This window comes from Heterodontus francisci, chromosome 27 (genome assembly GCF_036365525.1).
Source record: "Heterodontus francisci isolate sHetFra1 chromosome 27, sHetFra1.hap1, whole genome shotgun sequence".
Lineage (NCBI taxonomy): Eukaryota > Metazoa > Chordata > Chondrichthyes > Heterodontiformes > Heterodontidae > Heterodontus > Heterodontus francisci.
Genome location: NC_090397.1, coordinates 27323918 through 27341525, shown reverse-complemented (window position 1 = coordinate 27341525; position 17608 = coordinate 27323918). Strand labels below are relative to the sequence as shown.

Sequence of the window (17608 nt, the reverse complement as noted above, 5' to 3'; positions counted from 1 at the left end):
CTAAAGGCATATTTTCATATGTTTAATGATATAACTTCAGTAAATTGTGACAAGTATGCTTACCAATTATCAACACTGCCTCCAGATTGAATATACATGCCCTTGTAGTAACATGAGCAGTCTCCTTTATCAACACAGAATCCATTTTCATTCATGTACTTTCCCTCGGGACAGCCACAGCCATAAACTGGAGCATCCTTAACACTACAGGTGAAGTCAGCTTGTGTCAGTGATCTGCAGTTCCGGTTACAGGTTCTCATATTATTGGCAAAAACCTGGTTCTTCTCACAAGTTGTATCTAGAAACAAAAACCATTGGCATCAGAATACAGATGAATACTGAAGAAAGTAATAGATAAGGCTGAAGCGTAGACCATCACCTTCAGCCTGAAGTGTCAAGTAGATGATCCATCTCGGCTATAGAAACAGAAAGTGCTGAAAGCACTCAGCAGGTCTGGCAGCATTTGTATAGAGAGAAACAGAGTTAGCATTTCAGGTCTGTGACCTTTCATCTGATGGAAGGTCACAGGCCTGAAACATTGGCAGGAATTTTATGCCACCCCGACGAGTGGGATGGTGGCAGGGGAGTGGCGTAAAATGGAGCGGGAGGCATCGGGAGACCTTCCCAACCTGCTCCAGCCTCCGCCGTCACGTTACACAGGGCGGCGGCAGTGAAAAACAGCCTGCCCACCCCAGGCTAATCAAGATCCTTAAGTGGCCACTTAAAGGCCGCTTAAGGGTCTTCGCCCACGTCCACGTGGATTTTACGCATGGCAAGTGGGCATCCTGGAGCCGGGATAAGCCGCCTAACGAAACCAGGCGGCTTCTCAGCATCTCGGGGTGACCCTCATGGTCGGGCATCCTGTGCCCAATGGAGGCTGCCCCCGCTACCCCAACCACCTCCACGACCCATCACGCACCACCCTTCCCCCCTAATGACCACCCTTGCCTCACTAAGGCACGACCAATTAACCCCGGTGAGGCAACCAAAACCTACCTTCCTTCCCGGCTCCCAGGCATCTTGTCTTCATGCTGGGCTGTAGTCCCAGCAGTGGCCACCACTCGGATCCCCAGACAACGCGGAAGCGGGTTCACCACTGACTTTTCAGTCGGTGGCCGGATCCCGTCCGCCTAGGGTAAAATTCTGGCCATTAACTCTGTTTCTCTCTCCACAGATGCTGCCAGACCTGCTGAGTATTTCCAGCACTTTCTGTTTTTACTTCAAATTTCCAGCATCTGCAGTAATTTGCTTTTATGATCCATCTCAGCCTCATTCTGAGGTACCCATCATCACAGAAGCCAGTTGTCAGTCAATATGATTCATTCTGCAGGATATGAATAAAAGACTGAGTACACTGGATACAGTTGAGGTTATGGGCCTCAACAACATCTTGGTTGTAGTAGGGAAGACTTGTGCTCCAGAACTAGCTGAGTCCCTATCCAAGCTGTTTCAGTACAACACTGGCATTGACCCGACAAGTTGGAAAATTGCTCAGGTATGTCCTGTCCACACAAAGAAGGACAAATCCAATCTGGCCAATTACCAACCCATCAGCAAAGTGATGGAAAGTGTCGCCAACAGTGCTATCAACTGGCATTTACTCACCAATAGCCTGCTGACTGATGCTTGGGTTTTGCCAGGACACTCCGATCCAGACTTCATTCCAGCTTTGATCCCAACATGGAAAAAGAGCTGAATTCCAGAGGTCAGGTGACAGTGACTATCCTTGACATCAAGGCCTTGTGTGGCATCAAGGAGCCTTAAGTAAAATTTAAGTCAATGGGGATGAAGGGAAAACTCTCCATTGGTCGGTAGTCACACCAAGCACAAAGGAAAATGCTGGTGGTTGTTCGAGGCCCATCATCTCAGCCCTAGGACATTGCTGCAGGAGTTCCTCAGGGTAGTGTCCTAAGCCCAACCATCTTCAATTGCTTCATCAAATTGCACAATGTTCAATTTCATTCAGAATTTCTCAGATAATGAAGCAGTCTGTGCATTCATGCTGCAAGACCTGGACATCATCAAGGCTTAGGCTGATAAGTGGCAAGTAACGCTCGCATCATACAACTGACAGGTAATGGCCATTTCCAACAAGAGAGCATCTAATCCTCTTTAGGACATTCAATGAAATTGCCATATTGAATCCTCAGCATCAGCATTATGTGCGGGGGGGCGGTGGGGGGGGTCACCATTGACCTCAAACTGAACTGGGCCAGCCACATAAATACTGTGGCTACAAGAATAGGTCACAGGCATGCAACTGACCTCCTGACTCCCCAAAGCTGCCCACCATCTACAAGGCACAAGTCAGAAGTGTGATGGGATATTCTCCACTTGCCTGGATGAGTGCAGCTCCAACATCATGCAAGAAGTTCCACATCACACAGGAAAAAGCAGTCCACTTGATATGCACCCCATCCACCACCTGAACATACATGCCCTCCACCACCGGTGCACAGTGGCCGCAGTGTGTACCACCTACACGATGCAATGAAGCAGCTCGGCAAGTCACCTTTGGCAGCACTTTCCAAACCTGCAACTTCTCCCGCCTAGAAGGACAAGGGCAGCTGGCAATTGACAACACCGCCACTTGCAAGTTCCCCTCCAAGTCATATGCAACCCTGACTTGGAAATATATCAGCGTTCATTCATCGCTGGGAATTCCTTACCTAATAGAACTGTGGGAGAACCTTCACCACACGGACTGCAGCAGTCCAAGAAGGTGGCACGCCACCACCTTCTTAAAGGCAATCAGGGGTGAGCAATAAATGCTGGCCTTGCCAGCAACACTGACATCCCATAAATGATCAAATAAATAAAGCATAAATAAATAGGCAAAATATTTTACTCTTAAACATAACTGTTTATGTACCATGATTGCAAGAGAACTGCACTTTCAATTGCCAGTTTAATTTAGGTTGCATGTGATAATCTCCGTAAATATCAAGGGTCCATTTTAGTTAAGGATTTCCCACTGGTCAAATTACATTTTTTGTGCTGAACTGTAATTTTCTTCTCTTTATAAGTGAGCTTCTCATATTTTGCATTTTACATCAATTCTGTCAATTGGTTAGCTTTCTTCTTAATCAGTTAAGTGTTCAAGTGCTCTATACATTTATTATTTTCTACTTTTGTTGTCCATCAATCATGCTACATAAAACCTTTCTTTCCAATTTCAATTTCTTCCCAAAATATCAAAATTATAGCCAATCACATTCTATCAAAAACAAATCTCCAACAGTTCTTTATCCATCTCATTATATATTCCATTCAATAAAAATCAAATCATAACAAATAAAAATATTTAACAAATCAGGAAAACATTTAACAACTTTCCCATTCTATTTTCTAGTTGCTCTAACTCACTCCATTGGTACATAACCTGATGCACCATAAAGGGCTCAGTAACATTCCTGGAAGCAGCATGGAGGAACATAGCACAGCCGATCCTTGATGTCAGAGTGAAGAGCTATGAGGAATAATTTGATAAGGTAGGCCACTTTAGCTTCATGAGCTGTCTCAGATACTATCTTGTAAGATATTTAATGGAATAGAACAAATTAAACCCAATATAATACCAAGGCACCAGGGTCAGTGGTGTGAAGAACAAATTTAGAAAATATGTCAGAGTATTTCTTTATCAGAGGGTGATTATTTCTGGAACCAATTGTCAGGAAGGGATTTTGAGGTTAGCACCCTGGACTCATTTAAGAACTAGCCACATACTCTAATGGAAATGGTAGGATTGATATTCTGAAAGAAAGAGATTAAATGGGCTCTAGGGCTTTCTTCATTGGAACTTATCTTATGATAAAAGAAAAAAACTAATGCACATCTGTGGAAGGGCATTAATTTTCATTTCTAGGTGTGGTCAGTGAACTCTCTCCTCCATTGATTATGCAGTCTACTACTTTATTAGGTTTAGGTCCAAACGCTGTTATCTGTTAAATGTCAAGTCCATCCAATTCCTACCAAATTAGAATGCACTTTCAAAAAAGCATAGAATCAAAATGTGCAAATATTATGTCTCAACATCAGTCTAGAACAGCCTTGTCTCTAGGCATCAATAAACTCAAAGAATGGTATACTTACATTAATCTGTAAATTTTATAAACTCCTTTTAAGCAAATGATTCAGCCTGCAGAAAATGGTGTGAAATTCCATAAAAGATAAATATCTCAACTCACTGCAAACACGTCCAGTCCATTTCCTCAGGATGACACCTCTTTCTGCACATGCATGAGTGTATGCCCCAAGTGCAGCACAGACACAGTGATCAATATTCTGACAGGTGCATATGGAATCCTTACACATCTTTAAAGCAAGTGTAATTAAAACAATCAGTTTCTCCATTAATTTTAGTAAATTCATGTATATTTTGCAAACTGAAGTCTCGAAATATCAATGCCAGAACTGTGATGGAATATATGTACAATAGGCTTAGTTAGGTAGAATTTAGATATAGTTAATACATTATACATTTTTGAATTAACTGGTCAGTTTTCAAGACTCACTGACATTCCTCTTGAAGAAGGTATAATTAAAAAAGTTCAAGGTCCCTGTTAGAATAGAATTTCTGTTGCCAGGGACTTGGAGGATAAACACACACATTGAACTATCCTGTGTGACATCAGTAAAAGGTAGCCATAAATTTAATTAATTGATAGTATTGGTAAATGTCGGCAGATTTACCCACAAAGAGGGTCAATCAACCTACCCTACCATAAAACACAATTATAGAAAATAAAACAATAAAATGGACTTATAGGAACAAGAGGTCATATAAACACAATTATAAATATTTTGACCAGATAAATGCTCACAACTTCAAGAGCAGGGGAATTCCAGTAAAACATTAAGTGGAGATGTTAGTTAATCATGCTACCAAATATGGATTTTGAAAGCAAGAAAAATACACACAGAAAGGTAACACCTATATGCTAAAAGGTCATATGACACCTCAGAAACAGTATAAACATGAGGCTATTTGAAGCAAAAAATTAGAAGTATTGGATTCCTTAAACAATACTTCTCACCCTATGGTTTACTCGGGGAATTTATGGTAAAAGTTTACTTTAAATTTTGATGGCTATTCTAAGATATGTTGCTATGACATGAGCAAGGTTAAATTTTTGGATTTTGTTAGAAATAAGATGATGTGTTGCATCTCTTATTTGATATTGTGATATACTTATCCACTTAAAAGTGTATTGCATGTTAAATTCTTTAATAAATATATAAAAGTTAATAAATCGTCTCATGTAGCATTCTGTATACAACTATAAGAACCCCCTCTCTGTGTCTCTTTAGGTGGAGAGATACGTATTGAAGAGAGTTTCCCAGACCCTTACAATAGCTAGGATATTTATGACAGTCATAATTATTAAAAATAGGCTTTCCGAAAGATGGTAATATTCTCTCGTTAGTTTTCTTTCTTTGAGGGAAAGCTAGTTCAATTCTTTGGACCCAAATAAGAATTTGTCTGGTTTGAACTTAATTAAAGGAAATTCATAGGGATATACTCCTGATTTGGTTTAGTCCCTATAAGGGGTTAAAGTCATAAATCACTTCAGAACATAATAGGAGTCAAATGATCATAGCTTTTTATAACACAAAGCAGTTGAATTCAACTATTGGGTGACTGACTGCTGGAGTGCATCGGTCGTCTGCCCATTCTGCCGGTAAAGAGAGCCCTACAACTTTGAAGACCTGGCCAAAGTTAAATTTGCCAGGGGAGTTGCTGGGTGCCAAACAGGTGGCCCAAAGCAACTTGCCAGATTGTGGTCTCAAGATCAGGTTGGGACGGCTGCCCACAAAGTGAGCTGTGAGGGGGGTCATGATTATGGAGGGTGGGGATCCCAGGACAGCAACGGCTCAGATTATTTTTGCAAGCATTCCTGCTACTCAGGGGCCCACAAAAAATAATACAACACTTACAAGTGCAGACTCTGATCAGTTATAGCTTAAAAGGGTAATCAGAATCCTATTTACATCATACATCCCCAATTTACATATTAGAAAGGGCCTATCGCTTGAAACAGGTGGGCGCTCTGAAGACCTGGCAGTAGGCCCTTTCATTTTCTACCAGTTATTTTGTGGAGTTTTTGGTAATTTCCATTCTTTTTTTCCCCGACAATACTTCCTAGTGTAGGGGGTTAACGTGACATTTATCTTTTGCATCAGAATAGTTCCATTTACAGTAAAAGTAACATTATGAAATACCTAACAAAGCGGTTCTAATTCATTTGCAATAGGTTCCTAAGTAAAGTTAGTGATTTATTATAACTTCCTCGCATCTTTAGGAATTTTACAACTATTGCAGCTTTAGCAGGGGTGAAAAACTAATTTTTGAAATGGTCCCCTCAGTTTTTAGTTCAATAAATTACCTGTCCTTATAGATTCCCTTTTGTGAGTTACACTTATATTTGAACTGTGGTTTCTGCATATTTTCTGCACAAAAACAGGAAGAGTCCCAGTTTGATGCCTTTTTTTATCTTGTACAATTCCTTTTTATATTAAGTAACATTCTCATGGAATTGTAAGCAAATGTACATCCATTGCACATACCTTTGTTATTACTAACTAAATATTTTATTAACCCTGACTAAAATCCTAATAATCATCCCGAGAAGCACTTTTGGTAATTATATGACTAGATGATTTAATAGTGGTGCTAGCTCTTAATAGACCAATAACTACATTAATGTGACTGAAGGAAAATTGCCCCTTAAACAATAAATGCCTGATTTTTTTTTTGCAGTTTCACATATTTCACTGCAAGTGACTTATCGAAGAATTATTGGACCGATTTTATCTTCAGTTTAATTCAGTTATATAAATGTTAAATATAGACTTTGTAATTTCATTTTACTTTTGTTTCTGAAAGGTTTTCACTTGCACATGTTTGCAAAATATTCTACTTACCTCATAGTATTTGATGTAATCTACTGTAGCATGGCATTTAGCAAAAACACCTTGGTATTTTGTCAACTCGGAGCAGTGTTCTTTTGCATAGACATCTGTAATGTAATATGTAGATGTGATTGCTTATATTGTGCTATGGAATACGCTGAATTCAGATAATTTCAGCAACTTAATTTAATACAGTTATAGTGAGAATACATCAAGCCTCAATAATATTTTTGAGAAGTTCAACTGATATTATGAGCTGTGGGTTGAAAATACCTCTGGACCAGTTCTGATGAAAGGTCACTGACCTGAAATGTTAACTCTGTTTCTCTATCCACTGATGCTGCCAGACCTGCTGAGTTTTTCCAGCACTTCCTGTTTTTATCTATGTAACCCAGTCGTTCCAGGGATCAGCTGTGGACCTAGGTGGCATCTCACATTCGGCAGCTCATCAGGCTATCAGGCAGATCATAGATGCCATTTTCAGGAGGGCAGAGGACTAGATCCACACAGTTGGGCCTGCACTGACACAGAAGGCATTGGCTTCAGCCTCCATTGCTAGATTCCCTCAGGTGCAGGGCATCGTTGCTGTGTCCATGTGGCCAACAACCAGCCAGTGAGATCCAACAACAGAAGGGGCTTCCATTCGCTCAACATCCAACTGGCCTGTGGCCACTACAAGAGCTTCATCCTTGTGTGCATTCTCTTTCCTGGCAGCTGCCATGACTCCTTCATCCTCCACCAGTCCAGGCTGCCTTGGTACTTCACTCCATTCCCCAAAGTGTGGGGATGGATCTAAGGGGACGAGGGAAATCCTTTGAAGAAATGGCTACTGACCCCTCTATGGGAATCCCAGACAGAGGCACAGAGGTGAAACAAACAATGCCACCTGCTCAGCAGGCCAACCATTGAGCAGGCTTTTGGGTTTCTGAAGATGCGATTCTGGTAGCAGGATGGGTCAGGTGGCATCCTCCACTACCCTCCTGCAAGGGTATTGGTCATTGTGGTGGTCTGCTGTGTTCTCCATAACATGCCCCTCCAGAGAGGTGTGGACCTTTAGGAAAGTGAGGTCCTGGAAGGAGACAGCTCATCAGAGGAGGAACAAGAGGTAAGAGAGGAGGAGGAAGAGAAGGCGGAGGGGGATAACACTGAACAGAGAGGTGCTCCTGCTGCATGACAAGGTGGCCTCCACCTGCCACCCTCCGAGGAGAGGACCTCCTCACTCTCCCTCAGCCTGTAGCATTAGATCCAGGTGGGCATCAATGAAGCGAGGGTCTGCCCTGCCCATAGTGCCAGACCTCCAGCTCCCCAGCTCCCCTGTGACATCTCGCTGCCCTCTTGTGAAGTGGAATGCTTTGGCACAAAACACAGATCTCTCCCTCAGGACAACCATCAGCCTCAGTAATGCCTGCCGTAGGGTCGCTACATGATCCCCACAATTGATCTGACCCACCTCCATTCTCAATCCCACTGGCTCTAAGAGGACAGGAAACCCATCTCATACCAATTAAGGGCTTATCCATTTGAAAATTGCAATCTGAATCAGTTTCCCACAGGAAGTGGGTTTTTGACCCAAAACCAGACCCAGTTCTTGTTTCCTGCTTCCGTAACAAAAATCCAATCCTCCATGTCAGCAGAATGATCCAAGACAACAAGGAATGTTAGGATAAGGGTCTGTGACATAACCACACACTTACAAATCAAAATGAAATTATTACTGTTATAACCAAAGTTGGGTATGAAACAGAACAATACCTTTTTCTGAACTAATGCACATGGGATTTTCTGTTTCAGGAGGGTGGCATGATTTTGGATCTACTTCCCATGACTGAACAAAATTGACAATCGATTGTTCCACCATATCCTGTGCCGATAAGAAGTCATCAGCGGCATTGTCATTAAAGTTGCCGCATAAACCTGGAAAAGAAACAATTGCATAACATCACAAAAATTCAATGATCTGATTTGGTTGAGCAGCTGTATTAATTGGACCACATTCTCAAATCATAGTTCAGTTTCTTTGAACAACTTTACAGAGTTTGTTCCTCAGACAGTACTGAACAAAATATGACATTGAGCATTTTATCACACTGATTGTTTTAATATTTGCCTTTGCCTCATGGCTAAACCATCCCCATTATAGCCAATTGCTCACCTACAATTGTCATTATTTCATTTCTATTATTAGCCCCTTTCTAAAACCAGCACCCCATCTACAAACTCCCCTTCTTCTTCAAAGTCCTTAAACCATTATCATCTCCCAAATTCATGCCCATCTTTCCCATGATCCATGTTCGAATTAGGCTTCTGTCTTTGCCACAGCATTCAATTAGCCCCAATCAAAGTCACAAATCACATCCTTTGTGACTGTGATTGGAGCAGATTTATTCCCCTGTTCTCCTAAATCACTCTGCAACCTTTGACATGCTTGACCTCACCATCCTCCTCCAACATCTCTGCTCCATTGTTCAACTCAGTGAAATTGCTCTCACTTGGTTCTAACTTTATCTATTTGATTATAGCTATAGCATCTCCAGCAATAGATTCACTTCCTGTCCCTATAGGTTGCCTTCAGAGTCCCCCAAGGATCTCCCCTTAGACCCCCTACTCATCCTTATCTACATGCTGCTCCTTAGTGATATCATCCAAAGACATGGGTCGAAATTTTATGCCCATCCCCTCCCCACCCCCCTGACAGGAATGGGCTGGTGGCGGCGAGGGATTCAGTCATAAAATTGAGTGGTAGGTGGGGGTGCCATTCCCAACGCCTTCCTGCCCCCGCAGCAATTTTACCTGGGGCGGGGATGGCAGGAAACAGCCCACCTGCCCCAGGCCAATCAAGGCCCTTAAATGGCCAATTAACCGCCACTTAAGGGTCTCCTCCCACTACCGCTGGTATTTTACCAGCAGCCGCCTCAAGACCCCAGAATGCTGACAGGTAAAACCTGGCAGCCTCCTTGCAGGCTAGGGGTCGGCCCTCCAGATCGGGCACACTGTGCCTCATGGAGAGACCCCCAAAGCCCCAACAGCTCCCACTGAAATCAAGTCCCCCCCCTCTCCCAAACAACTCCCCTTGCCTCACCATAGCCCAGCCGATTGTCCCCAGTGAGCCAAAAAACGTACCTCTTTTCTGGGGCCTTTCATGCACATTAACAATCCTGCTGTTGGCTGGGTGTAGTCCCAGCCGTGGCCACTGCTCCAGGACTGAGAGCTGCCGGCCCACTGATTGGCTGGCAGTTCTTTGAGGCAGGACATCCTGCCTCAGAGAGGTGGAGGTCCCACCCAAGTCGAATTAAGGGCCTGGAGAGTGTAAAATCCTGGCGTGGCTCCCTAGGCCCGGTGGAGGCAGGCTCGCCCCTGACCTTCTGGTGGTGGGCAGGGCTTCCTGCCCAACATAAAGTTCCGAACAAGGGGTCAACTTCCAAATGTATGTCTAACTTTACCTCTCCACCAACTCTCTGCTGCTTGTGTTGTCAGACTGCTTGTCCAACATCCAGTCTGAAAGACCAAACCCCATCTTCTGTGGCCAATCACAAACCCTTGCCAGCAATTCTGCACCTGTCCCTGGCCATCATATCAAGCTGCACCAGACTGTTCACAACCTCGGCATCCTCTTTGACCCTGAGCTGAGTTTCCAACCACCTACTCTCACTCCACTTCCACTTCAACCTAACTGATGCTGAAAACCTCCTCCATGCCATTATGACTCCAGACTTTACTATTGCTCCCTCTGTAAACTGCAGCTCATTGTAAACACTGCTGCCGGTAACTTATCATGGATTGGTTTAGTCCCACCCATGAATCATCCCTGTCAATAACCTTAAAAGGAGCAAAGATATCTAGGCTAAGGATATCCTGAATAAAGTTTGACATTGATTGATTGCTCAGTAAAATAAGCTATGTGTTTCTTGCACTTGGTTCGTTGCTTTACCTCAGATGTTACGGGCTGAATTTTCACTTAAAAAGGGTGGGTCTGAGCTGGTTGCAGTAGGGGTTGGGTGGGGTGGGGGCAGGGGGAGGGTTGGTTAGAATCAGGAAAATCTGTTTCTTGACCCAAACCCAACTCCAACTCACCCCATTTCCAGCTTTAACTGATGCCAGAAGTTTGGCAGCCAGCTACCCACTCCAAAGAGGTGGGTTGGAACTTTAATTATAATAATGAGGTCGCAAACCTCATTGTCTTGCAAGTGTAAATGTTAACAGTCGGGTTTCCTGAGTGTCAGGAAACTCAGCAGCTTCATAAAGGTGAGGACCTGGTGGATTCAGGAGTTAGTGCCTCCTGGATCCAGGTGCCTGCTTGAGAAGCCTCTGTGATCTGGCACTCACATGACCTTCTGCCCTGCAATCAATAAATAATTATTCAGCCATACCTTTAACATTTCCTTTTTTGTCTTCCGGCAGTGTAATATAGAGCTGCATAGTGGGAGATGTCTGTACTTGCATTGTTAGCCCAAATGATGTTGCAAATTGAATGAAATGAGAAGACTTTTGAAATATTATTATCCCATCTGTGGAATAAAAAAAAACTCGTTTAATTTAAGATTGAATAACTTTAGTTCTTAAGACAAGAAGTTAATATCCTTCAATTTTCATTTTACCTTGCTTTAGAGGAAGTCTAATTTCGTCTCCACCAGAATAAATGGCACCATTGTTAATGAATTCATATGTGACCTTTCAGGAAAAAAGATTACGTTTTTTTAGTATCAGTTAAACAAATAAAATACAGCACCAAAAATAAAATCGCAAATTCTTACCTCACTCTGAAAATATACAACACGCCATAAACATATCTGTTGAACTGATTTTTGACATACGCGCATCTCAACTTGTACTGACCAGGTTTCTCCCTGAGGGGTTTAAAAAAATTGGTTTTAAAATATAAAGCTCAAAATCCTGCCAAATAAGGATGGCTATCATAGATACTGTCTACCACAAATATAGCAAAAGAAATCTCACGTACAAAAACTGCATAGTAGATGCAATCTCCTCTCAAATTATAATATTTCCCATCAAATGTTGTAATATGTGTTCCTTCTTCTACTTTGCAACTTCTGCGACAGCTATGATGAGAGCACTCCCATAGTCCACTATTACAAACACTAAAAAAGAAAAGAAGCCAATGTTTTAATGAAATATTTGGCAGCACAGTTGATGAATGTTCTGGTGAGAGCTGAATTAGCTGCCATTACCATGTCTGGCAGGAGGTGTTTCTTCTCAGTCCAGCATCATGAATCTTTCCACTGTATACACAAGGACAATCTGATTTCTTGATGCATTTATTGTCGCCTCTTATGTTGTCAAGAACAGTGTCTGAAGTAGATTAGAATGACAGTATAAGTGCATTGAATTCTGGCCAAGGCAAAGTTTTCATTTATAATTGCAGCACTATTATTCTTGTTCTGACACAGTCTCTTATCTGGAACTCAGATTTTGTTATCAGGTCTAGCCTGTATTTTTAGACTTATTTGATGAAGGATATTTCCAGTTATAGCAGGTAAGTTGCTACTTAGCTGGAATGGCGATGAATAATGGGCTATTGTTGTCCACTGGAGCCATACTTGATTGTCTTAGAAACTCAGAGAGAAATTGCCCAAAGTTTTTCCTAAATTGGCCACAGGTTGTTTGTGTTTTTTGCCTCCCCCAGGAGATTGCATGATTGAGTGATGGGTAAAGCATAAGTCCAAAATAAAGTCTAATACAATCCCTCACAAACAGGAAAAATAATAAAATGGACTGTTTCACTAGCTGCTCTCATGTGCCTCTGGGATGTCCACCAGAGCAAACTAAAGCCGCCAGTGTTAAGAATGTTATTGGCAGTCATCCATTTCTCCCCTACCCTCCAGCAAAGATAGATTTTGTCCTCAAACCCTGTGAATGGAAGGTCCTGAAACTTACCCCAATTCCAAGTGAGATTTTGGTCCTCAAAACCCCTCATACCATATAGCGTAACATTTCAACTCGGACCCCCACCCCCCCGGCCCGCTCCGCCCTGCTGCAACAGAGAAAGATTTTGGCACAAACTCTCCCCCCACACTTAGCAAACAATGGACACCATTGCCCAGCCTCCCACTCCGAAGAACAAGATTTTAGCCTCCCTTTCCTCATTGGTGCTGATCCAATATCACCCTCAAGTCCCCACTGACTCTGTTGCCCCTTAGAGGTTACCCCTACCCCACTTCCTTTCTACTTTTACGCTAACCCCCTCCCTAACTGCATTCGCCATCCAGAGAATCTCCAACCCTCAGCAGTTCTATTTCTTCTCTCTTGATAGCTGGTTGTCACATGCTTCAATCCTTTCCTTTACTCCTCCCCTCCCTGCTGCCCCTTCCCTCTCCTCATACATCCTCCATCTACTGCCCCAAATTGGTACCATTACTCCCTAGCCTCCAAACCTGTTCAACCTGAAAAATTCAAATTAGCCTCAACTACCCATGTGCAATGCCACAAGAGGCTGACTTAATATATTAAATGCAACATCATGAATCTGTCTCAGTTAAAAAACATGTTGTTACCTTTTGGACATTGGCAAGTATTTACACAAATGTCTTTCTGTCGTCGAAGCTTTGGATCAGTACATGTTGGAATAACTTCTTGACCACAATCACTGTAAATCTGATTCCCAGGACAAACAGGCTGAACTAGAAAGGAGAAATCATGCATTTCACATTTTTTGTTATAATGAGTACAAATACACAAATATCAGTGAAACATATAAAATTCTGAAAAGGCTTGCCAGTGAGAGACATGATCAGTGGGTTTTGATCCTGCAGGTGCTGTTATTGTGTTTTGTTCTGTTTTTTGGGGGGGTTTCAACGCCGTTGATACAGCATTTCGCTCTTTGGGATTGGAGATCTACCATGGTTGTTGTTTTTCTATTGGTTGGGGTTTTAGTGCCTGTCCCAGGAAAGCGTCAAGCTAAAAATGGCTGCAATCAACTCCAGAGCTCCAGGCCAGAGGGTGCGTAACACCGTTAGGGTAGCAGTGAAACCCATTGACCGCGCCTTCTTCATTAAGAAAATCCTGATCGAATGCTGTGGATTCCTAGTTGCGGACATCTTCTGCCTGCAGGACTTTCCCAGCAGTGGATATTTCGACATGACTTTCAAGAATGTGGTGGGATGCATCAAGTTCCTAAAGGTGTTCAATGAGGGGAAACCAGGCGCTGCTGTCCATCCTCACGGCGGAGCCACTCTTCAAGCTGCCGTCGCATCACGATCGGCTGGTGACAATCCACCTCTACAACCCCCATGTTCCTGTCATCAAGGTGCTCACCTTCCTCACCAGGTACGTTGAGGTGGCCAGCAGCAGCACTGAAGCAAAGGACCCCTTTGGGATTTGGACTAGCAAGCAGCAGGTCAAGGTCACCTTGAAGGTTGCACCAGTGGAGCCATCATCCATCCTCCCTCCAGCTTTGCTGATGGGGGAAGTCAAGGATTCTTGGTCTACGTGGGGTAGCCCAGACTTTGTTGGACCTGTGGCAAATCTGATCATGTGGCGGCCAACTGCAGCACAGTCGTCTGTAAGAACTGCAAGCAGGAAGGCCATCATACCAAGGACTGTAAGCAGAGTGAGTGCTGCAACCTATGTGGTGGGACAGGCCACCTCTACAAAACCTGCCCAAACGCTGCCTCAGTTACGCACAGGCGCTAAGGTCCAAGGAAAGGATGGACGAAGGAAAGATGAACGTGCCTCGTGCTGCAAAGGAGACCAGCAACCCTCCCCACAGCGAGGAAAATCCATCTGAGAAGGAGAGGAAAGGGGAGACAGCTGCAACCAGTGACCCAACACCTACCCCATACCTGGAAACTCCTCCTCAACACGCAAAATCCATGGAGGAGGAGGCAGCAGTGGGACAATCAGCAAGTGATCAAAAGGAAAACCACAAATGAGTAGCCTGAAGAAAAGGAACAGGTCACCACCCAAACCAGTAGCAAGAGGAGGCTACCGTCTGAAACAGACTACAGCAGCTGCTCTTCATCGGACGAGAAAGGACCGGAAAGACGGCACCTGCAAATGAAGCGGCAGAATGCAAAGGAGCCAGAAGAGAAAGCCCCCCAGCTCCGGGGCACTGGAAGCAGTGATGGGCCCAGCGCTCCCCAACCCCAAAGCGCTGAACCTAGCGAGATGCCCAGCTCCGCGAGACCAAGAGCAGCGAAGCGTCCAGCGCACTCGAGCTCTGGGAAGCTGGGAGCAGAAACATCGTCGAGGAGGAACAGAGGGGAAAGACACCACCAGCAGAGGACAGTCCAAACCTTGCTGCCTACAAGACATCCCCGATGTCACCCCAGTGGAACAAACCTCCCATGAGTGATCAGAAGGGTTTTATGAGCCCAGTGCATGTGCAACAGCTTGTGCACACAATGGGTATGCAGGAAATTACCCAAGGATTGGCACTAGTAAGGACACCTAGTGTGGTAAGCAACATCCAGTTTTAAATGGGTATAAAGATTGCTTCTATTAACCTGCGTAGTGTTAAATCCACTACACGATGTGTTTCGACCTTGGGTTACCTCGCCAAGGTCAAAGCCGACCTACTGTTTCTGCAGGAGTGTGGAATACCACACCTCAGCACCTACAGGCAATGGTTGCTATGGTGGTCCCACGGGCCATCGATCTGGTCAGGGGGTAATGATTCCCGTTCCTCCGGCCTGGGTATTCTGCTGCCGGGAGGCAACTTCACCATCTCCGAAGTTAAGGAGGTGGTGGGCAGTCGCTTCCTCGTAGCAGATGTAATGTACAACAATGCTCCGCTCCAGTTAATCAACGTATACGCCCCGGTTCAATGCAGCGAGCGGCTGACCGTCCTCCAGCAGCTCCAACTGCTGCTGGCGACGTCCAGGCCAGTCATTCTTGGCGGTGACTTCAACTGCATCATCGATGCAGCTGGACGATCTGGCAGTAACGACAGCAAACTGGATGCTACATCCAGATTCCTAATGGAACCAGTTAAAGATGCCAAGCTGCACTATGTCTTCAGCAACCCTGCAGATGGAGCGCAGCGTAGCTACACCAGGTCAAGACCGGACGTGTCTACCCATTCCAGGATTGACTCCCTGTTTGTGTCCCGTGCATTCATGGTCAGATCCACCGATGTCAAGCCAGTGTTCTTCTCTGACCACTGCCTTCTGCTGGCCAACTGTCACCTAAAGGATGACCAGTGGGTTGGCAGGGGGACATGGAAGCTGAACATAAAACTGCTGACCCAAGAGAATATTGAGGAACTCAAAAGGGATTATAAAGGTTGAAGAACCGTGAAACCCTTCTTTGAGTTTCGGGTGCACTGGTGGGAAGTGATCAAGGCAAACATCAAGAGGTTCTTTATTCTCAAAGGTGTTCAGAAGGTGAGAGAGAGACAGAGGGAAATGTCCCGACTACAGAAAAGAATGTAAAATCTGCTCCGACTGCAGTCGATTGGGTCGAGGTCAAGGAGGATCTCCAAGAGGTGAAGAGCCAGCAGGCCTCGTTCTTTGCCACGGAGGCCTCCAAGTCATCTTCCGGTCCAGAGTCCGCTCCATTGAGAGGATGAGATGTGCTCGTGTTTCTACTTCCAAAAGGTACACACAGAGAGCTCTGTGATCAGCAGCCTAAAGGAAGAGGATGGCTCAGTGATGTCATTGCAGTCTGACATACTAAGGATCAGCAAATCCTTTTATGCCAGGCTATACGACATGAAGCCAATAGACAGCACGGCCTCCCAGTCCTTCCAGTCATCTATCACGGAGGCCTTAGGTGACAGCACGCGGGAGAGTCTGGACAAATCGCTAACTCTGGACGAGCTGACAAAGTTCCGTCAGGTCCTTCGAGACGAGTAAAACTGCCGGAAGCGACGGCTTACTGGTTGAGTTGTATTCGACTCTGTGGGACTGGGTCGGCCCAGAGCTGCTGGAATTATATGAGAGTATGCTCCTGGCCGGCAGCATGTCAGCATCATCACCCTCATCTACAAGTGGAAGGCGGAGAGGATGGAAATCAGAAATTGGCAGCCCATCTCACTGCTTAATATTGACTTCAAGATTCTGTGTAAAGTCATCGCCAGTCGAGTCAAGTCTGCTCTGGAGTTGGTGATCCACCCTGATCAGACCTGTACTGTACTCGGCAGGAAGATCTCCGATAGTCTCGCGCTACTCAGGGATACGATCGCCTACGTGCACGACAGGGAGGTGGACACCTGCCTCATCAGCTTGGACCAGGAGAAGGCTTTTGACAGGATATCGCACACCTACATGATGGATGTGCTTTCCAAAATGGGGTTTGGGGAGGGAATCCGCAATTGGATCCAACTGCTCTACACAAACAACAGTAGCACAGTCTCAATCAATGGGTGGGAATCAGAAAGTTTCCCGATCCAATCTGGACTCAAGCAGGGCTGTCCTTTCTCCCCTGTCTTGTATGTTTGCTGTATTGAACCTTTTGCTGAGTCCATTAGGAAGGATGTGAGCAAAAGAGGGGTGACAATCCCAGGCAGCAGAGGCACGCAGGTCAAAACCTCCCTGTACTTGGGCGATGTTGCCATCTTCTGCTTGGATCTGCCGTCCATTCGCAGACTGATGAGCATCTGCGACCAGTTCAGACTGGCCTCGGGAACCAAAGTAAATCGCGGCAAGACCGAGGCCATGTTCTTTGGGAACTGGGCTGACCGATCCTTTGTCCCCTTCACCGTTAGGTCAGACTACCTGAAGGTGCTGGAGATATGGTTCGG

At 44.6% G+C, this 17608-nt stretch overlaps 1 protein-coding gene across 1 annotated transcript in view; it reads right to left on the bottom strand.

Moving 5' to 3' along the window:
• LOC137384930 (mucin-19-like) overlaps positions 1 to 14454 on the bottom strand; it is a 41597-nt gene extending 27143 nt beyond the window's left edge. Inside the window, exons 1-10 of the mRNA XM_068059639.1 lie at positions 14275 to 14454; positions 13447 to 13547; positions 11870 to 12008; positions 11664 to 11669; positions 11508 to 11580; positions 11280 to 11417; positions 8665 to 8826; positions 6925 to 7019; positions 4188 to 4314; positions 64 to 298 (exon numbers count right to left, since the gene is read on the bottom strand). Coding sequence (XP_067915740.1) covers positions 64 to 298; positions 4188 to 4314; positions 6925 to 7019; positions 8665 to 8826; positions 11280 to 11417; positions 11508 to 11580; positions 11664 to 11669; positions 11870 to 12008; positions 13447 to 13547; positions 14275 to 14454 — 1256 coding nt within the window. The remainder of the gene's footprint in view (positions 1 to 63; positions 299 to 4187; positions 4315 to 6924; positions 7020 to 8664; positions 8827 to 11279; positions 11418 to 11507; positions 11581 to 11663; positions 11670 to 11869; positions 12009 to 13446; positions 13548 to 14274) is intronic.
• Positions 14455 to 17608: the final 3154 nt, after the last annotated feature.